Source organism: Eleutherodactylus coqui, chromosome 6 (genome assembly GCF_035609145.1).
Source record: "Eleutherodactylus coqui strain aEleCoq1 chromosome 6, aEleCoq1.hap1, whole genome shotgun sequence".
Taxonomy (NCBI): Eukaryota; Metazoa; Chordata; class Amphibia; order Anura; family Eleutherodactylidae; genus Eleutherodactylus; species Eleutherodactylus coqui.
Genome location: NC_089842.1, coordinates 168,574,406 through 168,600,489, shown reverse-complemented (window position 1 = coordinate 168,600,489; position 26,084 = coordinate 168,574,406). Strand labels below are relative to the sequence as shown.

At 45.8% G+C, this 26,084-nt stretch overlaps 1 protein-coding gene across 2 annotated transcripts in view; it reads left to right on the top strand.

Moving 5' to 3' along the window:
- BRF1 (BRF1 RNA polymerase III transcription initiation factor subunit) overlaps positions 1 to 26,084 on the top strand; it is a 286,967-nt gene that overhangs the window by 93,668 nt on the left and 167,215 nt on the right. For both annotated transcript variants that reach the window (XM_066608177.1, XM_066608176.1), the window contains exon 5: positions 4,244 to 4,316. In XM_066608177.1, the coding sequence (XP_066464274.1) occupies positions 4,244 to 4,316 (73 nt within the window). The remainder of the gene's footprint in view (positions 1 to 4,243; positions 4,317 to 26,084) is intronic.

Genomic DNA, 26,084 nt, shown 5'->3' with positions numbered 1-26,084 from the left:
CTCTCTAAGCCCAGGATCCACTGTGTTTGTATGTGCACGAACGTGCCTGGTAAGCTGCATTGTGATATTGCTTTCCATGTAAATCTATGGGATTGCATTATATCACATAACCATGTACCTGATATTGAAGTCCCTCCTCTTATTTAATACAATTACAGATAGTATATCGCATGAGATGACATTGCAGCATTTCGGGTGCATGTTTCTTTGGATGCTGTATTACAGTGATATCCCCTGATATATTGTAACATTGTGCCATAGGAAGGCAGCTTACAGTGGCAAAACGGAGTGCTTAAAGGGGTTGTCTCGCGAAAGCAAGTGGGGTTAAGCACTTCTGTATGGCCATATTAATGCACTTTGTAATATACATCGTGCATTAAATATGAGCCATACAGAAGTTATTCACTTACGTTCCCTGCGATGGCGTCCCCGTCTCCATGGCTCCGTCTAACTTCAGCGTCTAATCGCCCGATTAGACGCGCTTGCGCAGAAGGGTCTTCTGCCTTCGGGTTTGTCCGGCAGCAGCGGCTTTCTGGCTCCGCCCCTTCTACGCGTCATCGCGTAGCTCCGCCTCATCACGTGTGCCGATTCCAGCCTCCTGATTGGCTGGAATCGGCACACGTGACGGGGTGGAGCTACGATGACGACAGGGTGACCAGCTCTCCGGCACGAGCGGCCCCATTCACCAGGCAGAAGACCGCACAGTGCAATCGCGTCTAAAAAAGCAAGAAGACATCAGAATTACACGGCACCATGGCGACGGGGACGCTAGCAACGGAACAGGTAAGTGAATAACTTCTGTATGGCTCATATTTAATGCACGATGTATATTACGAAGTGCATTAATATGGCCATACAGAAGTGCTTAACCCCACTTGCTTTCGCGAGACAACCCCTTTAAAGGTAACCTGTCACCAACACTAAGTTGTGGTGCTTATAGCTGAGGTGTTGTGGAGTCCAGGGAGCTGTGTTTCATACTCATCTGGTCCCCCATTCCTTCGGTGTACCGCAGGAAAGTCAGTGCATGCATGGCAGTCTTGCTGACTTTGCTGGGGACACCGCAGGCATGGGGGACCGAGTAAGTAGGACACACAACTTCCCGGGCTCATCATCCAAACTGTACTCATTGTCAAAAAAAAATAAAAATCCATCCCCTAGAAGGAGTTGTCAGAAGCAAATGAACCTTTCTCTGTGTGATTATAATGTTGCTATAGGTAAGTGATTACAATATTAGAGCAAAAGGAGAATGTATTTCTGAAAACTGAACACTCGAAGGGAAGATCTATAGTAGCCTGTTGTACCGCCTCTAGCTTGGATACAAGATGTGATACAGGCGGGCATGGAGGCTCTAGTACCCTGTTGTACCACCTCTAGCTTGTATACAAGATGTAATACAGGCGGGCATGGAGGCTCTAGTACCCTGTTGTACCACCTCTAGCTTGGATACAAGATGTGATACAGGTGGGCTTGGAGGATACAGGTACCGTATGGTATCCTGCAGCATATCAGTCTAAATTTGCTGTAACTGAGCCTCTAGATTGTGCTAACTCGTAGGCTATCGAAGTTGGCATCCCAGATGGTCCCATATATGTTCTATTAGGGATAAATCTGGCAACTGGGCAGCCATGAAATGTGACAATGTTGCGGGGACATTCCTGTGACCCCCTTGTGTGTGCGGCTGAGCATTATCCTGCTGGAAAATGCCTCTTGGAAGCTGCCATGATAGGAACACAAGTGGCTGCAGGATGTCCTGAACATATCGCTGAGCTGTCATTGTCCTTTATACCACTATTAGGGGTGATCGGCTGTTGTATGTGATGCCCCCCCCCCCCCTCCCCGACCATCACACCAGCAGGGGGCAGTGTGCTGCTCCACAACAAAGGTAGGATTGAGGCGCTTACCCCGAGGTCTCCAGACACGAATACGGCCATCGTCAATGCCCAAACTAAACCTGGATTCATCACTGAAGGCTACCTGGTTCTCTTCTGTAGCAGTTCAGTTTTGTTGTTCATGAAACCACTGAAAATGGAGGCGACACTGTGTGGGTGTCAAAAGCAGGACATGTAATGGGCGCCTTGAGACCAAATTTCCTTCAACCAAGTACCTGGAAGTGGTTTCGACAGACTCAGGGGGCCTGCAACGATGGTGCCCCCTGTCTCTGGATGATAGACAACAAAACAGTTGGAGCTGCTAGTGCTTGTTGGACTAACAGACTATCCTCTCCACTGTCAGTCTGTAGGGGGCATCCTGAGCCTGGTCGCCTTGTGTGTCCTAACACATCCACTGGTCCCAACACCTCCTAATAGTGATCTGAACGGTCCAGATGTCTGGGAATTTGTCAATACGACCATCCAGCTTTTTGTATTCCAATAATGCGCCCCTCTCAAACTCTGTTAACTGGGCGAAATATCTTTGATTGCATCATAGAGGCGTCTAGTGGTCAACAAGCTCTACACAAGCGGAAGAAGAGGTCACTGCATACAAGGAGCCTCCGAGAGCCTTTATATAGGCCATGGGTGGAACCACCTTTAGGGCCTCAGGTGACAAGATCGTCCATCTAATTGCACCATAACTAATCATTTACATACCTGCCTGAGATGTAACTGCAGGACGAGTTTTGTAACAAAATGACATCTTCTTTGAGGTGCTTGATTTTTTTATTTTAACAAAGGGTGTATAGGCACAATAATTTAGTTTATGGTGGTTATAGTTACTGCCATGTTCCCTTTTAGGGCTTCGAAGTCATCCCGCGAGTTGCCTTTATAGTCTAATGAATATACGAAAACACTTCTGCCCTATGTGTTTCCTAGTTCTACATGCTTGACTCCTTTTTGTCCACCTTTTCTAATTGGATACAGCACCAGTAGGTTCATATCAGATTTGCAAAGTGTTCTCTTTTATGTCCCCCTCCCCTTCCATTGTCATCTGGTTAGTAATATGCATAAAGCTGACCACAGAGTCCTCTGATATCCTGGGTAGTGGCTTTATCTATTCTGAACACATTGTTCCAGCAGTAGATCATGGCCAAGAATTATACTATGTTTTATATACTAATTTTTTTAGGAGAAGGTCGCAAACTGGACACTAACAGTATACAGGAGAGCCCATTCATGTAGTTTAATCAATATTTTAAAGGTTTGCTCATCATTTGGTCTGATTGCCTCCATAAAACAGAAGGCGGTGTGATGGGGTAGGCTCATGCACTTGACATCAATCATTATTATATGGCAGCACTTTAAGTGCCCTACAGAGCATTGCATGGAGCCACAATACTGGGCCTTGTCAGTTGCCATATGCACAGGGGTTTTCTTCCTAGAAGCAACGGGTGAAGAATGCTGCATATGAGAGAACATGCCATAATTATTTTTTTCCTTCATGTTCAGACAATGTCCAATAGAAATAGCCTTTGTCTGGAGGCATACAGTGGTGCAGAATGGCCTCATACTCTTCTATAGGTGCCCCATTATAACTGTACAGATTAAAGGCAAACAAAGAAGACCCCAGTGTTGCAACAGTGCTAACCCCTGAGCCACTGCAGTGTCCTTCATAAACTTTGGCTTTAATAGCCCTTTAAACACTGCAGAGGTTTTGGTCATTTTCTTCTGTGGGAATTAGTTTTCTTCAGTTAGGAGAAGAGCTATCTCATAGCAGCCAAACCAGAGACCCTTTCGGGTTTAGCACCCCTTGTTGGTATGGAGTAGGGTACTGATTGGCTGGATTAGATGCAGCTTGGGGGTACTGCTTCTCATTTAAGAGGTACAGCTGGTGTACAAGGGGTCTGACTTCTGGAGGAGTCTCTGGTCTGGCTGGTAAAAGGTAGTTTTCTTCCTTTTGAAGGTAAGCTAACATTTGCGTGCATGTTTTCCATAGGATAGACAAAGCGGCTGAGTACAAAGTTTAGACCACATGCCGGGATTTGCAAACAGCTGCTAGAGGCTCATTTACATGCAAATGAAGCTGATAGTGCTAATGGGCTTAAGTGCCCATGTAGTACTTTATGCAAAATGATTGCTAGAACTGTCAATCTTTCAATAGTTTGAAAGATTGTTTTTTGCGTGTAAATGAGCCTTTACTGTACTGCAACTCTACCGCTCAGATTGTGATGATTACAGTGGAAACTCCTAAATGTAGAGCAATACACCAGCTGCTGAAATGTGCATGAAACCGCAGACTTCCCTTTAATTGTAGGTAATGTGGTTGTGCTATTCCTGAAGGTCTAATGCTGATTGTATTGTTCTGACAGGTGAACGTGTATGTCCTGGGGAAAACCTTTCTTCTGCTGGCCAGAGAGCTCTGCATTAATGCTCCCGCTATAGGTAACTTTACAACTGCTCTTATATCTATCGCTGTGCAGCTCTATTATAAATGAGGCTATCGCTCACCAGAAGCGGCTTTGTTCTTGAACAACCTGTGGCTACGTGGATAATGTGCTAGAATTCCCATCATGTCTTGCTTACAACTTCAATACACACAGGCCATTTCCAACAGATACACTACATTGATTTGGTAGGCAGGTTGTGAAGAAAGTGGTGGCAGCCGGGTCTGTGTGATAGCAGTCAGCAGAAAGGTTTATGGCCGGTCTATGTACTTTGTATTCCTGACTGCTTACCGGTGGTGGTAAGGCAGATGAGGATGTGTTTTGTTTCTTTAACCCATGCTCAGCCCATAAAAGTTATATTGGAACCACACAAGCCTTTTAAGAGCTCTTGGGTGTAATTCATCTGAACCTTGGTCCAATTTACTTTATTTACCTTAAGGCCTCTTGGGATGTACCGATTTATTGTTGGAAAAATCCTAACCAAAAGTGCGCGATAATCATTACGTCTAAACGCGAGCCATCGTTCATATCCTGTATGCTTTTCGCTCGTCGTTGGGTATCAGCCAGCATAAACATCATTGGCTCCTCGTTCACTTCTCGTTACGTTTATACACTCCCTGCTCAGTTTTTCCCATAGACTGTGAAGAACTTAGCAAGAAGTGAATGATTCTTAACGATCTCCCTGTCTAAACATTCTGCACGAGCGCAAATGATTGCGAACAAGTTAGCGATGACGTCACTCGCTCGTGCGCTTGTTCAAACCATAATTGGCTCATGTAAAAGGCGCATTAGTTTGGACCATATCTACATCCAGCCGATTATGTATATCCGTTCGAGCGCTGGTCTGCGAGGCAGCATTGTAGTCAATGGGAGCCTTGTACCTCGATTACTGCTGCGGTAAAAAGTGGATGTGTGAGAGAGGCCTTATAGTTTTTATGTTCTGTTTGAAATATATACTTATACAAAAACATATGACTGATAAACATAGAAAAGAGAGTGTGGGAGACGCACTACAAAGTTGTGCAAGGCACTGCGAGCACCGAAATCTGGCAAAAAAGAACAAAGGATATGCCAACTCCTGTCACTTGTTGAATACTGTACTCATCTCAGATTTATAGTTTTTAAATCTTTTTTTTTTTTGCTGCCATGTGTTGTCCCTCTCCCTCCCGGTAGTTGGTGTAAGCCATGTGGCGTTGAATTTCATTCATTTATACTTGTTAACTAATACAGATAAATTTAGCAGTATATTATCCAAAGTCAATGTCAAGCTTTTCAATTCTGCTATCCTTACAATTTCCGACCACTGTTGCCTTTTTTATACTTGCTTTCGTGTGACTCCTTACATTCAGCCAGGAAGAGTATAGTTTCTCCTTAAGTAGAGCACCTAGAAGGTGGGTGAGGAGACTTATAAGGCCATCCATGCTCCTCTGAGGAATATGCAAAGGAGAAAAATAGAACAATACCTCTGCAGCGCCACCTATTGGAAGGCAGCCTTCCTGTGTGCCAGTGTCAGACTCTTTATACAAGCCTTATAACAATGATTTGGAATTGAAAACCAATCCAGAATACCATTGACAGACAGGGTTTTTGCCCTTCATCTATGTGCTGTAGGGTTCTGGCATGTCTAGTTAGAGGCCTATACAAGCTTGTATAAAGAGTCTGACATTGGCTTGCAGGAATGCGGCATTCCAATAGGTGGCGCTGCAGAGGTGGTGTTCCATCTCCCTTATTTGCATGTGTTCCAAGCTGTCAGACTGAGGCCTGATGGGAACCAACAGTGAGGTGTTTCTGTCCCTGGTCCCTCATCCACTTACCCCATTCAGCTCATCCTAGTTATATTCTCAGATGGGTTTCTCACAAGCTGCAGAGATGGCATCCAGTTTTTCCAATGACTAGATGGAAGACCACTTTAAGGATCCTCCACCTACCATGTACTCTGTCGATTGACCACGATAGCTGGGTAATCTCCAGCTTCTCCCAGCAATCTAGTCCCTCTATTCCAGGGAGGCCGCAAACCATTCAGTCTAGGTGGTCTTAGCAACAAATTGTTCTATCTGTCTTGCTGATTATAGAATCCCCTATAACCACTAACTGTCTTGCCCTAGCTACATTACCATCCCCTCCACTATTAGCTCGGCTTTTCTAGCAGTATACACTATGGTTGCCATATCTGAGATTTGCCACCTTTGCATCATCTCCTAGTTTGAAAGAATTTTGCTTAGAAGCACAGAAACAGAAGTAGTCCCCTTTTCTGCAAATTCTTATTACTCACCCCCTACTAAAGTAATCCAGCAACTTGCCTGCTCCTCCTGACCCTTTTCTTCAACCTCCATATCTACTCCACTAACTGCCAGCTCACTGGTCCTTTCAAGACTGTCCATAAAGTTGAGTTATTCTAAAAAGTTCCCACAGCTGAAGTTAAGACATGAGTAAAAATTCATAAAGACAAAGTTCATAGTAATAAATAATTAAATACTCTTTGTTCATCGTATTCAGATGAATTGGGCAGTGGCAGAAATTTCTGCAACAACTCTGCTTTATGTGAATTTTCCATTAGATGACATTGCTAGTCACACCAGACTAAGGGCCCTTTTACACGAGCTGATACATCGTCCATATTTCCGTATCCAGCAGGAATCCAAACGTTTATTGTTCAGTATAAATGCATGCCCCAGCTGAACGGCGAACGAGGATTAGTCCGCTGCTTGGTTGTTCAATTTCTGCATGCAGAAAACTAATTTGCCTTGTGAACGAGCAGTCGGAAAATTGCCTGCTTACTGTGAATGTAGGGTGGTGGCCCAGAATGATCCCCGTCCTGCTCCACCTTCATCCATTCATTCATCCATTCATTCATTCATTGATGCTCATTTCTGTGTAAAAGCAGAGGAACTAAGATGACCTGTCGGGCATCTGCACCTAACAGGCTGTTTTGTGTAAAAGGGCCCTAAAGATGGCCGCTTTCAGCTGAACGCTTGTACCGACTCTCAAAGGAGAGTGGTTTTGTAGCAGCTTATGCCACTCTCCCATTGAGAACACATGCACACTCCTACAAACTAACCATACATTAGTTCTGAGTGGGTAGAGTGAGATAAGCCGCTGCCAGGTACCTCTAGTGGCAGCTTATTTCTTGTGATGATAATGTTGAAGTTCAACATGCCCAATCTTTCAAGTCGGCAAACCCGCATGAACGTAATATAGCCTGCTGGTCCTGACAGAATTGGTAAGTTCAGTCGACTTTGTATATTAACACCTTAAGAGTTCTTCACTTTGAACAAGCCCTACTTCTTAGAAGGATTACTTAATAAGCTAATGCTAAGGGTTAATAAGCAGCTGATCAAAAGGTATCTCCCTGTCGGGACCTTCAGCAATTTAGGTGGGACTTTTGGATAAACCCGGCTGTAAGGCTTCATTCACACAAGCGTGCATCAGTCTTGTTTTTACGGCCAGCCAATATACACTGCCCATCTGATGCATTGGTTTACAATGCATCAGTTCAGATGGGCATATTCCCGTGGCTCATTTCATCTGGATATTTTTACGTTGGCCAGGAAAGATAGTTCAGAAACTATCTTCCTGGCCGGAATATGGTGGCTGCTCCCCTAGACTCCTATGGGAGCCTATGGTAGCTGACGGAGGAGGGAGGGAGTTTAGCAAACTCCCACCCCCTTCCCTCTGCACCTTGCTGGTTGTTTGCAATGGGAGGGGGTCGGAAGGGAGCTAGCTGCTAAACTCCCGCCCCCTCCCATTGCTGACAACCGACAAGGGGGAGGAGGTGGGACGTGGGAGCTTAGCATACTAGCTCACACCCAGTATGTACCTGGGCCGCTTGAACTGACTCACAAGTTGCAGATTTTCAATAGTACTGTGGCTGTGACACAGCCAACCGAAAATAGCTGCGGTCGTGTGAATGAGCCCTACGTGTTCAGTGCTACCACAGAGGAAATAAAGCATCATACAGGGTCCGTTCACATCAGTGTGTTGTCTGTAATGCAGGACAGGTGAGGTCCCCCACAGTTAGACACTCTTTGTAACCGCTCTGCACACTGGCCCAGAGGGTCCCCTCTCTTACCTCAAAATTTCTTTATATGAAAGTTGGTTTTCTAAACTGGACAACCCCTTTGAAGCTTGCCGCACACAAAAAAGTCATGCGCACATGCACATTTTTGCTGGATTGACTATTTTATGTGTCCAGATGTTCCAACTCTTTCCTAGTAGCAGATAAGTCCTTCGTTTTTTGTCCATCCATCTTATAGAGGCATACCATCGTTGGCTCGTTCACTAATCGTTCGGTTTAACCAGCGCTCCTTCAGTCCTTCTTAGTCTCTTATACAGCGAATGTGAACGACTGAACAGTTTCTCGTTTGAACGAGCCAACGATGTATCCGCCTGTATAAACAGGCTGCCCGAGCCAACTCCGACATCGTTAACGTGTTCAAACCAGAAACCGTTCGGTGGAAACGGCCCCTTTTTGCTCTGTCTGTCCGGCATATATCTGTATACCTTCTATCAATTACACACACCACCACGGCGATCCGCAGTAAACCTGACACATCGGTCGCTGTGTGGCCCCACCCTATAGCAGGAGGGGATGACTCGGGGGCGTCTGTACCGAATTGTGTTGCTTTTTGAAATAGTAAGTTCTTTTGAATATTTTTTTTAGTGAGCGATGTCTATTCCACCGCTGTCTGCTAATTTATAACTCTGATGTAGAGCAGCAGACAGTACTTAAACATAAAAAGCAGACAAGTGCAGCCTTCTACTAACCTGGTGATTAGCTATGCGCATGTATAATTAACAATTGACCCACATACACAGACATGTATTTTTTGCAGTTTCCCTGGGCCGTAAAACAAGTTATCACTCACAAAATCTTAAACGCTCTCAGAAAGCTGCTTGTAAAACGCCATACACCCAGAACGCGGAGATTAAAGAAGAGATTATGTCCGCCAGCTGCAATTTCTTAAAGGCACAGGCCTTCCTTACTTATGCAAGGGTTTGCTGAAGGGGTTTACAGTAAATCTCCATTTTAATGGCTGTGAAACCGATTTCTGAAGTTAAGAGTTTACCCAAATAAAGGCTATTCATTGCATAATGAAAAGTTATACATTTTCCCATTATTCTTTCGGTATTCATTTCTCCGGGCTTTAAACACCTCAGCTTGCAGTCAGTAAATGGAAACCGTCATTGCGTGCTTACTGCCTGGTCAGGTAATGAATGTGCAGGTGCATCGTTACTATAGTTCGGGTGCCTGTACATGCTGTGGCGGTACGCATGTGGATCACTGCTACCAGCAAGCTCATGTGCTGCATGGAAGTTAGTAGTTAACTGCGTGCGGTTATAGTGGATCACCGCACCCTTAGGCCGCTTGCAGACAGCCGGGTCGGATCCCACTGCGAGAATTCTCGCAGCGTGACCTGAGCCCCTACAGGGACCAGTGCAGCGCTCCTCTCCCGCAGCTCCAGCTCTTTGATGTGCCAGCTGCCGGGCAGCTGGTGCATGCGCAGAGCGGAGCCGGAGCGCCGGGAGAAACATTTCTGTGTGGCCTCTGCAAGACCCGCACAGAAATAGAGCATGCCGCGATTTGTTTTCCGTGTTTATTTTCACGCGGGCAAATTGCAGCCGTCTGCATAGGATTGCATTTTGCAATGCAATCCTATGCAGGCATCCAGGGGCGGAAATTCAGCGAGAATTCCTGCCGCAGAATTTCCGCACGTGTGCAGGCGGCCTTAGGCTGCCTTTACACAAGCATCAAAATCGCACGAGGTTTGTGCGCTGCGAGAAACACAAATATGAACTCCATTCTTTTGAATGTGATCATACACCTGAGTGTTGTTTTCCCGCATGGCACCGCGATGCAAGAAACAAATCACATCATGTTCTATCTTGTGCGCATTGCACCGCGCTTTGTTTTTAAAGGCGCCGGCGGCATCATGTGCAAAGTGGGAAAAACTCTGCCGCGGTTCCCTGCATCCCCAAAGCGATGTGAGGAGATTTCATGGATGGTGAGCGCGATGTGGGGGCGGGGTTCACTTCCCAATACCACGCTCACCCGTTTGAAGTTAGCCTAATGGCCCTTTCACGCTGACCAATAATTCGTTCGTCGTTCGCTTTCTGCAGGCTTAAAAATCAAACGTCAATCTGCCCGTGTAAACAGGCAGTTCTCCATCTATGAACGACTGCCTGTTCACTGTAAATGGAAGCAGGCAGCTGCAGTGATTTCCGGCCCGCTCCGCCTCCAGTCACGGAGACATCCTTGTTCCTGCATGAAAGCACAGAAGCGATTATTGCTGGGATAACTGCGATGCTGTTGTCCTGTGTAAATGGACCCTTATGGTATGTATATAAGAAGTGGGTCTGGTAATGGGATGGGCATTTGTGTGTATCACATGGCAGACATCAACAGTATATAAAGGGCTTGGGAGAGAACAATCAAAGTCCACTTTTTTATGTGTTTTTTGTTTAATAGAACCTGCCTTTTTGTACATGAATGTTGTAGAATGCGTTGGTAAGTGGTAGATCAATGAAAAAGTATTTCAGAGCTGTGCATAAGAAAACAGTTGCTGGAAGAACGATTGTATTTATTGAAGTGACTTGATTCACTTGTGTTCTACAAAAAGATTCAGGCCAAGAAAACCGATTGGGAACAGTAATAAATGTCCATGATCCCTCAGACCCGTGCAAGTATGTGTTTGTGATGAGAGCACTATGGTTACAGAAGTGTACGTGTGTCGTAAAGCCTTTATCGTCTTCCATGGAATCACAGACGTGTGCAAACCATAAGGAAGAGCCTTACTGTCCCTGGAGTATGACCTGCAAGTAAGTGAAGTAAACACAAGAAGCGGCCACACCAGATTTCACTCGGCTTCATCCAAGACGCACAAGGTCACATTAAGAGATTGACGGGAGTACGGTCCCATTACAGTCTTCAAGGTTCCACTGGGGGGTATTCCCTGAAGAGTCAAGTGTTGTAGAGCTGTATAGAATATTTAAGCATAAACACCCCAACAATAATGTGTCGCAAGACAAGTACCTGCATATATTAAGGGCCCCTGTCCACGGGCATTTTTGCATTGCGTTCCCCACGGCGATAATTCGGCCGCAGGGAACGCAATGCACTCTTTCCATGGCGCTGCCATGGAAAGCGCAGCCCCCCCCTCCTGTCCATGAGCGGAGAATCATAGCGATTCTCCGCTCGCGGGCGGAAAATCGCAGCATGCTGCCAATTCCCCTGATTCTCCGCAGTGAGCCTATCTGTCAGATAGGCTCACTGCGAATATCCGTCTCCAGGCTCCTGCTCCCCGGCAGCGATCTGCCGCTGGATATCGCTACGCCCGTTGACAGGCAGCCTTAACCAATGCAACATTTAGTTTTGGTGCCCCACAAACAGATACATGGAGTTTGTGATGCAGCGAAGATTTGAGAACCGTAGATAATATCACACTGATTTGTAATGGTGAAACAGGAAGTCCTGACTACGAAAGCCTCACTGCAAGCACATCACAAACCACTATTAACAGTCTACTAACAGCACAAATTGAAGGTGTACTTGCATTTATGTACAGCCAAGAAATTTTATGCAAGAGCTAGAAAAGTAGTTTTTCTGCAATGCATGAAAATATCACTTGATTATTGTAAAAATCTTCCTATTCCTTATGTTTGTTCTGGAAAGGACCTTCCAATGAAAGAGGCAGGTAAAAAGGATCCAGCTTCTCTATTTTTATTAAAATTAATTAAAACAAGCAATAACACATGTTTCGAGGCACAAGCCTCTTCTTCAGTAGAGCTTGGATATATATACAGCTATGGCTCAGGATTAGCTTGGCTGTACATTAAAACGTTGTTTTTAAAGCTTTAGCTACTGTATGCCATGTGTGCCAGCCTTGAAATGCGCTTGCCTAGCATGCCAAATTCTACAAAACTAAAAAAGGAATTGCCAAAATAGCTTTTTTTTTTTCTGGTCATTTCACTTCCCCAAAACAGGAGTAAAAAGTAATCAACTCATATAAATGTCAGAAGTGTACCAACAGAAACTGTAAGTCATCCTGCAAAAAACAACCCCTTGTACAGCTGTGCCGATGGAAAAACAACAATGTTATGGCCATAGAATGTGGCGCAGCACAAAGTCTTTTCATAAAAAAAACAAATGGAGACATTTATTAAGCCTTCTATGCCAGTTTTCAGGCATAGAAAAATCGGACTGAAAAGTGGGCGCCTGGACTGGCAAATTTATGTATAATTTACACCAGAAAATTACGTAAATTATGCCAGAAACGTATGTCTGGTCGGGACAAGGAGTACATCTCTGTTAAGGCGCACGGAGTAGTGGGAGATGCGCCAAATACATAAAGAGGCATGTGCCTAGAAAATCTTGCTAAGGCTGCCTTCACATGGGCAGAGATACCCGGCCAGGTATCACGCTTGACAAAGTGCGTTTTGCCTGTGAATACGAGGCATTTTTCGTATAAAAATTCCTTACATCACTTCTCTGAAATTCCGACCCTCCAGCGCTGGTTTCACACCCGTCGAAGAATCGGCAAGTGTTGCCCATTTTTCTCAATGGGAAACCTCACATTGCACTTGTGTGCCCATCGCCTGGCATGCAATGTGTTTGAAAACAATGGGCGATGCGTTCTGAGGGACATAAAAAAGATATAGGGCATGCAGCGATTTATGCATCTTTTTTATCTCGTACAAGATTCATGCTCGTGTGAATGTAGCCTAAGCTTGATGCAGGAAATGCCAGGGTTAGTAAATTTCCCTGAAAATGTTTTACATGGAGCAAAAGTAAGAAGACCTATAACATACTATATGAATCTGTTGTCTCAATAAGCCGTAGAATAAAGTTAAAGGGGTTGTCTCGCGGCAGCAAGTGGGGTTCAGCACTTCTGTATGGCCATATTAATGTACTTTGTAATGTACACCGTGCATTAAATATGAGCCATACAGAAGTTATTCACTTACCTGCTCCGTTGCTAGCGTCCCCGTCACCATGGATCCGTCTAATTCTGATGTCTTCTGGCGTTTTTAGATGCGCTTGCGCAGAAGGGTCTTCTGGCTTCTGTTCGGTCCGGCACGAGCGGCGTTCTGGCTCCGCCCCCTTCTACGTGTCATCGCGTAGCTCCGCCCCGTCACGTGTGCCGATTCCAGCCAATCAGGAGGCTGAAATCGGCAATGGACCGCACAGAGCCCATGGTGCACCGTGGGAGAAGACCCGCGGTGCACCATGGGAGAAAACCGCGGTGCATCCCTGGGAAAGGACCGGCGGCCATCTTAGGCAGAAGATTTTTAAAACTTCATATTTTGTCGGATCGGTGAGTAGCAAGCGACTTAAAAACCGCTTTAAATTGCTATTTATGCCAGGGGGGTGACAGGGGGAATGGGGTAATGTAAAATTTTGATGTTTGCCGCGAGACAACCCCTTTAACATATTGATACTACATAGGGAGTACCTTTAAAAAGAAATCCCATAAAACATTGGGTAAATTGCCCCCTTTTTTTTTTCTTCAATTGCCCTGTAACAAGAAATTAATAAGTTATTGAATAAATTACCGTATATTGACCCAAAATAATTTCCTATAAAAATTAGAACTTGCCCTACAAAATACAAGGTCTCAAACAGCTACATTGGCAAAAAAATCTGAACGTTATGACTGCTGGAACAAAAAGGCCTCATGTCCACGGGCAAATTAAGAATTAAAATCCGCAGCGTTTTTCCTGCACGCGGATCCGCGCCCCATAGGGATGCATTAGCCACCCACAGGTAGTTAAATACCTGTGTATGTCATTTTTCCCTGCAGGCGCGGGTCCCACGTGCAGGAAAAAATTCAGACATGCTCCATTTTCGTGCGGGTCGCCCGCGGGGACGGCTCCTGCAGGCTTGTATTGAAGCCTATGGAAAGCGTCCGGATCCACGGGAGACCCGCACTTGAATTAAACTCGCCTGCTCCGGATGGTATGGGTCTTAACTTCTTCGCGGCCGGAGGGGGCGGGGCTTAGCGCAGGAGCGAGAAAAATAAAAATAAAAAATAGGAACCTGAGAGAAGCCAGAACAAACCAGCACTACAGGTCGCAAGGTGTCTGCAGCACCGGTATAGTAATGAGTGCTCCAGCCCCAGAGACAGCTGAAACCTCAGCCTCAGCGACCGTAAGTAGGCAGTGCGGCAAAAAATACAATGCAAATATCCAGTGTATTGTGTATGGAAAAAATTGCATTTTTACCTGCAAAAATGCTTTATTTGTCAGGGGGATAAAAGACATCCCCCCCCCCCCCCCCAGAACAAAACTCAGAAAATGCGTGGAATGCGGGATAAAACTGCCAGTTGCATACCAGAGGCCTCTATGCAAGGCATGCGTAGCTAGGCTAGGTAAAGAGGAATCGGGGGGATTCGTGGAGGACGTTAGGAAGCTGGTGAAAGAAGAGGTTAGATCAGCCCTAACGTCACAGCTGGCGCCACCAGCGAAACACCAAAAAAGGGCGTATGTTCCTGACGAGCCTTCTGACTCCGAGAGTTCTATCGGGTCGGAGCAAGAGGAACAGGCGGCCGAGGAGTCCTCAGATTAGGAGGACTACAAAAAATACTTATTCCATCAGGACGACTTAACAGAATTGATTAAGTCAGTCAGGGCTACACTAAAAATGGAAGAGCCCAGAGAACCACGTACCCTACAAGATGAGATATTCGGGGGGCTAGGGGAGAGGCATAAACACACCTTCCCTGTCCACAAGAATATCACCAAAATAATCCAGAAAGAGTGGAGGAAACCAGACACTGGCTCCTTCTCCACTAGAGGGGAAAAAAGAAGGTACCCATTCGAGGAGGAAGTTTGCGCAAGCTGGGAGGAGGTACCTAAGGTAGACGTCCCAGTGGCCAAAGTAGCCAGGAAAACGACCCTGCCCTTTGAGGACGCCGCACAGTTAAAAGATCCCATGGATTGCAAAGCTGAGGGCCTTCTAAAGAAATCATGGGAGGCAGCGGCAAACATACTTAGGCCAGGGATCGCAGCCACTTGTGTGGCGCGAACTCTGGGGGTATGGCTAGAACAGCTACACCTAACCAATAAGACGCCGAGGGAACAGATCCTAGATTCCCTTCCGATCCTGCGTATGGCAACAAATTTCCTAGCGGACGCCGCGGCCGAAACGGTCAAACTCTCGGCGAAAGCTACAGCCCGGTCTAACTCAGCCAGAAGAGTGTTATGGCTGAAATCGTGGTCAGGCGACCTAGCCTCAAAAAATAAGCTATGCGCCCTCCCCTTCTACGGCCAGTTTTTGTTTGGACCGGACCCTGACAAGATTCTAGAGAAGACGGCCGACAAAAAGAAGGGATTCCCGGAAGAAAAGCCACAGAGATGGAAGACCTTCTTCCGGGCCCCAGTGCAACAGCCAGAGGCCTACCAAGGCAAGGGCAAGACAGGCCGCTGGAGTTACCCCAAGGGAGGCAGAGGAAGGAATATCCTCTTTAACCCCCACCAGGGGGAGCCAAAGCAGAGACCCTGACGCCATCCCCGTAGGGGCAAGGCTGGGGAGCTTTGTGGATCAAGGGGCCGCGATTTCCGAAGGCCCATGGATCCCAAAGATCTTACAGCAGGGATACCGGATAGAGCTGGTGTCCCTCCCCAGAAGAAAATTTATTATCACGGGAGGCTCCAAACAACAGTTACACCTACTAAGGCAAAGTGTTCGGGACCTGCAACAACTAAATGCAATATCCCCCGTACCGCAAAACAAGGAAACCCAGGGCCATTATTCCAGGCTCTTCCTAGTAAGGAAACCCTGCGGGAAACAGCGGATGATAGTGAACCTGAAACCTCTGAACACCTGCATCAGATACAGAAAATTCAAGATGGAGTCCATCTCCTCAACGATAAAGTTGATTCCCAAAGGAGCCTACATGGCATCCATCGATTTAAAGGATGCTTATTTCCACGTACCGATCCACGAGGGGTCCCGGAAAATACCTAAGGTTCGCAGTGGATATGGGCAAAGGAATAGAGCACCATCAATTCAGATGCCTGCCCTTCGGGATCTCCTCAGCACCCATAATCTTCACCAAAATTATGGCAGAGGTAGCCGCCTACCTGAGGAAGAAGTCGGTCCTAATAGTACCCTACCTGGACGATATTTTATTAATAGAGTCCAGAGAACTCCTAACGAAACACCTGAGGATAGTGCTAGAACTTCTCCAATCCTTAGGATGGATCATAAACTGGGAAAAATCCAGCCTAGATCCCGACAAACAGAAAACGTTTCTGGGTATAACGCTCGACTCAGAATCGCAATGCTCCTGCCTACCCGAGGAGAAAATACAAAAAATCCGACGGCTAGTCAAAACCTTTCTACAGAGACGATTATGCACAATTCGGGAGGCCATGTCTCTCCTGGGAAGCTTGACGTCATGCATTCTAGGAGTGGCATGGGCCCAGGCTCACACCAGAGCCCTGCAAGCCTCAGTCCTATCCACGTGGGACAAAAGGCAGTCCTCTAGGGACAAGAATGTACATCCCAAGCGCGGTGAAAACATCCTGGCGTTGGTGGACATCCCCAGAGAACCTGCGGAGAGGGGTTCATTGGCTACAAAACCCAGCCACTCACATCACAACGGATGCAAGCGCCTGGGGATGGGGAGCACATGTGGGGAACCAGTTCTTTCAGGGCCCATGGCCTCAAAGGACAAAAGAACAGTCCTCAAATTACAGGGAACTACAGGCCGTATGGCAGGTCCTACAGCAGTTAGGGAACTCGCTACGGGACCAGCATATAAAGATACTGTCAGACAATATCACCACGGTCGCCCATATACGACACCAAGGGGGCACAAGATCTCCCGCCCTGCAAAACATCGCACAGAAAATTTTCCACTGGGCAGAAGGCCAGATCCTCTCGATCACAGCAACCCATTTGAAGGGGACGCTAAACCAAAAAGCGGACTTTCTCAGCAGGAGGCAAATAGACCCAGGAGAATGGTCTCTCTCCCTGGAAGCATTCAGAATCCTGATCAACCAGTGGGGTCCCCCACTGGTTGAACCTGTTCGCAACCAGGGAAAATGCCAAAGTAAGCAATTTCTTCTCCCTCCGGCCAAGAGATCGTCCCACAACAGTAGACGCCCTAGGCCAAGACTGGGGAGAGGGGCTGGTGTACGTCTTTCCTCCTATACCGTTGATCCCCAGAGTCTTATAACATTTTAGAACCCAGGTATGCACACCAATCCTGGTGACCCCCTTCTGGCCCAAAAGAAGCTGGTTCGGTCTTGTAGCAACATTGAGCGTCCAGGACCCAGTCACCTTCCCTACCTGGACAGATCTTCTATCGCAGGGGCCACTGAACCATCCGAGCCTAGACAAGCTCCACTTAACAGCATGGCTCTTGAGGAATCCTCACTAAAAGAGAAGGGATTCTTGATTTCGGCACTCTATACACACCTGCTCTCAGCTAAAGTAAACCATAACCCGCTTACAGTCTTTAATAAATGGACGCTCTCCATCCCATCCCTCACAACTGATGATTGGACAGACATCATGGAATCCCACCTGTCTGTCTCTCCTGCTGTGAATAATAAATTGATCCAACTTTATATAATCCCCCAAGCTTATCTCACCCCTAGCCGACTACACAAAATGGGCAACACCCCCTCAAACTCATGCCACCAACCTGGGGCGAACTTTTGGCATTTAATCTGGGACTGCCCACCAATCAACAACTTCTGGTCTGACATTACCGCCTTTACGAACTCACTTTTATTATCCCCTTTTACTATATCAATGGATCCCAAAATAATCCTATTTGGCTTATTGCCGGAAGATCAATGGCCCAAATATACACGCACCTTCCTCAAGAAAATACTGTTCCTTGCCCGCAATGTGGTAGTATTACACTGGATGGCTGCAGACCCACCTCTACTAACACAATGGATAAAACTCATAAATGATGTCATTCCCTATGAAAAAATTATCTATAAAAACAGGGGGTGCCCGGGTAGATTTCAGGAGATCTGGGGCCTCTGGCTCATCAACCGCTATACTTTACCATCAACCTGATCTTTATCCGGGCTCCTACCCTTCTCCTCCCCCCCCTCTATATCTCCCCTCTCTCGCATCTCCCTTATTCCTCCCTACATTCCATTCGCATTTCTGATATACTCTTCACCTCTCCATCAGGCGCTGAGCGGCTGCCCGGCGTGGGCTCTCCGGCACTCCCTCCCCCCCTTATTGTTATTCAACTGTTCAACATGAAACCAAGAAAAACAAAAAAGCAATATCCTTATTGACCAGTTTATATAGGTACAGTTCAACTCTAGGTGTACTTGTACGCATATATATTATTCGCATAGAAATACTCATTGCCATGTATGATGCTTATCTCTAAACAAACATGCTCTGTACCATGATCTTTGCATTTTGACAAATAAAACCAAGTTAAAAAAAAAAAAAAGGGATTCTCAGAGAGAGTAGTAGAAACGTTAATGTCCAGCAGAAAAATGACTACCCACCTTATCTACCAGAAAGTTTGGAGAAGGTTTTCCTCATGGAGACAGGGAAGGGATTGCGGGGATTCTATCCCGGACATCCCTCTAATCTTAGAGTTCTTGCAGGAGGGCCTAGAGATGGGCCTCTCTCCAAGCACCCTGAAGGTCCAGGTCGCAGCCCTTAGCGCCATATGTGATACAAAGTTTGCAGACAACAGATGGGTCAACAGGTTCGTAGCAGCAGCAACTAGATTATGGCCTAGGCCCATAAATCTTTTTCCAGACTGGAACCTTAATTGGGCCCTAAGGGCCATGACAACGGTACCATTCGAGCCGATCGAAGCACTACCCATAAAAATGCTTACTATCAAGACCATTTTCTTAGTAGCCATCACCTCCGCAAGACAGGTTAGCGAGCTGCAGGCCTTGTCCATTCGCCACCCGTTCCTGAAAATCTCGGACACCAAATTAGTATTTAAAACGGACCCGGCGTTTATGCCAAAAGTAGTATCACATTTTCATAGGTCCCAAGACATAATAATCCCCTCATTTTTTAGTAAACCTAAAAACGAGGAAGAAAAAACCCTAAGCTGCCTGGACGTTAGGAGAGCAGTCCTCGGCTACATAGAGGCGACAAGCCACTGGAGGCGGGACGACAACTTGTTCGTCCAGTTCAGTGGCCCAAATAAAGGAAACAAAGCGGCGAAAAGCTCCATAGCCAGGTGGATCCGCCTAGCCATCATAGAGTCCTATAAGGCCCTCGGGAAGGAAAGCCCCTTAGCTCTTAAAGCCCATTCTACAAGGGCAGTGGCATCCTCATGGGCCGAACATAGCTCAGCTTCGGTCGAGCAGATATGCAAAGCCGCAGTCTGGAAGAAACCCCACACGTTCGTTAAACACTATAGGGTAAACGTGCAGCAGGACGAGGACATGGCCTTCGGCCGGAAAGTCTTCTCGGCAGCAATCCCACCCTAGGGAAACTTTAGTTGGTACGTCTCAATTGGTGCTGTCGTGGAGACGACTGGGGAAAGAATAGATTATAACTACCCGATAATCGGGTTTCCCGGAGTCTCCACGACAGCACCCGTACCTTCCCCCCCTAAATTGATAGAAAAGAAACTATAGAACATAATATAAAAAAACATATATATAATATAATTTTATTTAAAAAAAAGAAGGGAAAAAATTCAAGTTGAGCTCCTACCCCGGCAATTCGTTAGAATCCACTGAGGAAGGTGGGGAAGGGGGGGGAGCTTTTAACCTCTCAGTATGTTCCTGTCCTATCAGGAGGAGGCAATCTCAATTGGTGCTGTCGTGGAGACTACTGGAAACCTGATTATCGGGTAGGTATAATCTATTTTTTTCAGCCCTCATGTCCGCGGGGCAGGAGAATCCGTAGCGGGCCTGATTTTCCCTGTGGACATGAGGCCAAAGGAAAAAGTTTTTAAGGCTAAAAGTTATTTTACTAAAGTGTTAAAATGGACAAAGTGGCTGCGTTCTGCACCAATATATTTATATGAGACATAAATTCAAAATCTACAATAAGAAAGTGACATTTTCAGGAGGATTGTTTCAGTTTTTATGTGACTGGGGGTTAAATCCATTGTATCAGTGTCCTTTACACATTCAAAAGAACAAGGAAATGGAAAATGACGTGTGTCGGGCCTCATACTGTGCAGCACCGCGTGCATACAGCGGGCCTGAACTCCATAGATGTTGGAACAAATCTGCACTCCACTCTAATCTTCTCCCATTACATGCGGACAAATGCAATGATTTGCAGGCTCCAAAACAGTTTGTGCCATTGGAATACCATGATTGCTGTGACAATTGCCAGAATCGGACAATGTTCCAGATGATGATTAAGGCCGCTTTCACACAACCGAGAATCTTGCACGAATATTTCCCCTATTCTTTTGACTGGAGTCCTATACATGAGCAATGGTTTATATGTAAAGGCTGCATGTCTATTAAAAAAATACATATATCGCTGTATGTCCCATCTTTTCGTGTTCCTTGTAACGCATTGCTCATTGATTTCAATGTGACCATCGCGTGGCTCTCGTATGAAATCGTTGGGAAACCCTTCTAATCCTCTGTCGAGTTTGTAACGCGTGTTTTGGCAAAGTTTCTCGGCCCAATATTGCACTCACCTGTGTTTTAGGTATCCTTATTATATGAATTTTAGGAAAGCGACAGAAAGGGAGACAATGGGGTGCTATGTGGTGTAGTATATCCTAGATTATCCAGGAGATGAAAAGTGAAACAGATAATGCTCTCACATGGTCTGGTTGTGCGAATGATGAGCACAACCACATAACATCACATTGGGGTTGGTAATGTAAACTTAGTGGTAGAGCAGAAAGCCTTGTTCTGGTCTTGCTGAGGAAAGTCCTTCCCTTGGGACTCTTACCAGGATGAGACAGTGGACCATATAACACACGACCACTGATTAGGCACACATGCTAACGTCTCCTGATCAGTGCCTACTCACTGGTCTTGTTTTGTATGGTTCTATTCATTATAGAACGTTCAGGCATGTTTTTAGCATCTAGAAATGTTTCATGCAGATATTCGTATTCCATTTCATTGTATACTTTATCAGGAAAAGCAAGGATATTAGCATTGCCACAAAAACCAGACTGGTCAATGCAATAGTCTTTCCCATAACTACATATGGTTGGGAAAGTTGGACGCTTAGGAAAACGGATGCGTTTGAACGATGGTGCTGAAGGAGAATGCTACGGATACCTTAGACTACCATGACAATGAACAAGGTAGTGTTAGATTGTGCCAAACCGAAAATATCACTGAGGGCAAAACAGCGGCTCTCTTTTTTTTTTTTTTTTTTCTTTTTAAAACACGTGATGTGCGCGAACTCACTGGAAACAGTACTGATGCTTGGCAAAGTTAGAAGCAAGAGAAGATCAGGACAACAAAGCGCAAGATGGCTGGATACAATCAAGGCCACCACAAACATGGCAATCGCAAACAGAAAGAAGCCGTGAAAGACAGCAATGCCTGGAGAACAGTGATCCATAGAGTGACCGGAGGTCGGATGCAACTGAGCGGATAATAATCCTCACTTTAGGCTTGACGTGTCGTAAAACTTTCAAACTAAAATGATCAGTTTTAAGTAAAAGTGGACTTGGATCGTTCTTTCCCTGAGCTCGTCATATGATGTCTCTAAGTTTTAGCATTTTCCATCTATATAAGCAGTATAAGCCCTTTAGTTTCGGGGGCCTCTTATGCTGTGCTTCTGCAGTAGAGGTGCTGCATGTAAAGCCGGCCAGAGCACATCTCAGCTGGAGTTTCTTTCTTGGCAAGATGCTGTAGAAAGTCGTTTTCCAAAATAGAGCCCTCAGTTTAATGAATGAAAGTCTCAGAATATGTTTATACATCAAGCATTGTGCTTTTTGGTAGTGTCAGTAGAAAAAAGTTAATCTACTCCTTCGTTGTCCAGCTTTAAGCATGCTGTTAGTCATGGTGTTTGGGTCCTCTAGTAGTATTTGCTGTGAATGTTGATACTGCTCTCCAAGATCCTCCAGCTTGGCATTTGTTTGTCTTAACCAGATAATAATATTGACCAAGCACAAATACACGGCCAGTCAGTTTTTGTGTGGGCCCAGGATAATTGGTCCTCTCACCCCCCATCCCGTTACTCAGCCTTGTAAGATGTTTGCGAAGTAGATGGCATTCATTTCCAGCATAAATCTACCCCATCAATATTTGCTGTAGAAACCCTAATGGCCCTTTTACACGGGTCAGCAGTTGGGTAAATGACTTCACGAGCGCTGACGTTGCCGCTAAGGTCGTTGGCACTTGTGCAGAGCATTTACACTGACAGACTCCAGTGCTGGATTGCGCTCAGCGCTTCACCTTCTACGTGAAGAGCTGAGCGGGGAGTGTTTACATGGAACGACAAGCCCGCAATGGTTTTTAAGCTGACTGAAAAGTTAGCTTAAAAATCTGTGAACGATAAATTAGCTTTTTTTTGTGCATTTAGGCTGCCTGTCCACAGCCGAGACGGAATATCGCTAGCGATATTCCACCGTGGGGGAGGAGCACTGATACATCTCCGCGAAGAGCCTATCTAATAGGCAAATCGCAGCATGCCGCGATTTTAATCCAGTGAGTGGAAAATCACTATGATTCTCCGGAGGCTCGTGGATGTTGGGCTGCGCTTTCCATAGTTAGCCTATGGAAAGCTTTTCAGAGCGTGATTCGCAAGCTGTTTATCGCCGCGGATCACGCTATGACTATTGCCCGTGGACAGGCAGCCTTACACTGCACGATTAGCACTCAAATTCGTTTGAACGAATTTTGATCAAAAATCGTATCATGTAAATAGCCCATTGCCCACTGAAATATTCATACATGTATGTCATTGAGGTCTTCCTGTCTATCCCTTATGCCTTCTCAGTTCTAAAATACACTGTGATTAGGGGAAAAACAGCAGAAGAAACTTATACAAAACGCCCATTTTGTATATTAACCGATTTATGACTTTGATTTCTTAATCCTAAATAAGTAGACTTTTAGTGTGTTTGTACTTATGGTACTTTAAAGGGGTTGTGCGAGGGTTTTTCCAAAGGAGTCCCCCCATGTGTAAACATAAAGAGCTCACACCTGCCTTTCCCTGCTCGCCCCCTACAGGCGGCTCTGGGTCTCCGCCACATTGTTTGTTTACAGGCTGCATTTAGCTGGTGATGTCACTTAAACCTGCAGCAGCAGCCAATGACAGAGCTGAGGCAGACAGGAGCCGCTGGCAGAGACCAGCAGGGAGAGGGGAGTATGAGCTCTTTATGTTTTGTTTTTTTTTTATTTTTTTTTTGGACAACCCCTTTAACAGTTGGCAGTCTAAGTGTTTTTTTTTTTTTCTATTTTCATAGTAATATATTTTTTTCATATTGTGTAAATTTCTCTTGTAATTGAGTTTCCTAGCACCCTGAGTAACAGTCAAAATAGCCGCCGGTGCTAAGCTTGGTCATATAAGGGGGCACTCAGCAATCATGAGTCCGATGGATGCAATGACATTCTCTAAACTGCACTGGGGTCCCTAATCCGGCTCAATATAAAGCCCCGGTCCATCTGCCATTCATTTATGGCATTTGGTTTTTAATAAGTTTATTTTTCATATCCATTGACTACTTTGAAATAGATGCTACAGTTTACCTGCCCCAAGTCTGAAGCTGCAGTGCTGAGAAATGCAAAAATAACTTTTCTGGCTTCTGTCAGGTTCATTATGGTCATTATGGCCAAATCCCAATCTCCTGCCATATCTCCATCTGTCTGTCACACTCTCCATCCTCTGTCTGTCTAGATTGGATGGGGTTATTTGAATCCACTCAAGGTATATTTTCTATAAATGTTTATCCCTTCCTCGCAGTGTGTAATAGCAGCTGCGTGATACATGTTCAATACAAGTGGTGCTCAAGCAGAACATCACAGGGCACTTAAAATGAAAAATCCAAAGGCAGTGTTTATTTAGCCTAATTATGTCACACTCCATTACCTCCTGTTTTATCACACATGCCCCTATTTGCTCACATCAGAAAATCATTTGCAGCATTCTAGAAAATCACGGCCTATCAGGTCTCTCATCTTAAGTGCTGGGATCAGAATGATGCCAGATAAGAAAAAAATAAATAACGCAATTCAACAGTTGTGCTGCCAAATATCTCCTCCAGCCTCATATATCATGCAGTTTCTGGAAGTAATGGGGTTTAAGAGGAATCTGTCATCGAAACATGGCAGGAGCCATGAAATAACGGCTACTGCGCTCGAAGGATCACGGTCGTTTACCAGGATAGTCTTCTGTCATTTATATTATATTGTGGGATGCAGGATCGGCTTTTGAGACAGTGATGTTTTACATGAGAACGTCTGTCGTGCCTGTAAAGGGTTAAAATGGCTCCCAGAGCTTTTGGGGGTGCAGCCCTTATAAGGGGGGAAAAAGTAGAGGAGCTTGTAGTTCTTCTAGTTGGTACAGTCTCAAGCGCTGTAGCCACCTTATTTAAAGGGCCACTATCTCATGATGGGACTAAATATGTGCCGTTTTCCACATACAATGCACAGTCATGTTCTAATAAGGAAAAATATCCAATATTGCAGCCTTTTCATGTATATTAAAAGATACAGTATACCTAGGCTTAGGTATTTAAGGGAGTGTCCATATCCATATGAAAGGCCCTGCAATAAGCTGATCACTGGGCGACCTGGTCGGTTAGATATTGCTGGAGAAATGAAGTATTGGGGCTCATGTCCACGGGGAAAATATGATTTAGGATCCGCAGCGGATTACCTGCACGCGGATCCGCACCCCATAGGGATGCATTGACCACCCGCGGGTACATAAATACCCGCGGATCGTCAATAAAAATGATTTAAAAAAAAATGGAGCATGAAAAAATCTGGACCATGCTCCATTTTCATGCGGGTCTCCCGCGGGGACGGCTCCCGCGGGCTTCTATTGAAGCCTATGGAAGCCGTCCGGATCCGCGGGAGACCTAAAATAGGAATTTAAAGCATTTACTCACCCGCAGCGGACCGGGAAGCTCTTCTCTTCCTCACGGCCGCATCTCCCTTACTTCGGCTCGGCGGATGTGCCCGGCGCATGCGCGCGGCACGTCGGCGACGTGCCGGCGACATGCCGCCGGCGTCAGGAATTCATCCGCCGGCCGAAAATGAAGATCCGGCCGTGAGGAAGAGCAGAGCGTCCCCGCCCGCTACGGATAGGTAAATGCTTTTAAATTGCTATTTTCGGCGCTCATGTCCGCGGGGCAGGAGGGACCAGCTGCAGATTCTCCATTGAGAATCTGCAGCGGATCTGATTTTCCCCGTGGACATGAGGCCTTAGGCTAATTTTACACGGGCGAGTGCGATATCAGGCTGTGAAACGCAGCCCAATCTTGTGCTTGCCAACGAGTGATTTCCCCGCAGATGCAAGACGTCTTCGTATCAAAAACGTCTTGCATCACTTTGGGGAAGTAGCGATCTTCCACCACGGAGTGTCTCCTATTGTTTACAAGATCGCGGTGTGATGCTGCTTCCAGCCATATTGAAGACAATGGGCGATGCAAGGGCACACCAAAAGATAGGGCATGCCGCGGTGCGATTAAAAAAAAAAAAAAAAAAAAACGCTCACGTACGACCCTGTCCAAAAGAATGGGGTTCATATTCTTGTGACGTTTGTGGGTCTCGCAACACACATTTCGCGTAAGAATCTTGGCTGTGTGAAACCGAGTATAAAAATGTGGGTGGACTATGGGTGTGCTTCCCTCCCCCACTTTTGTTTTATATT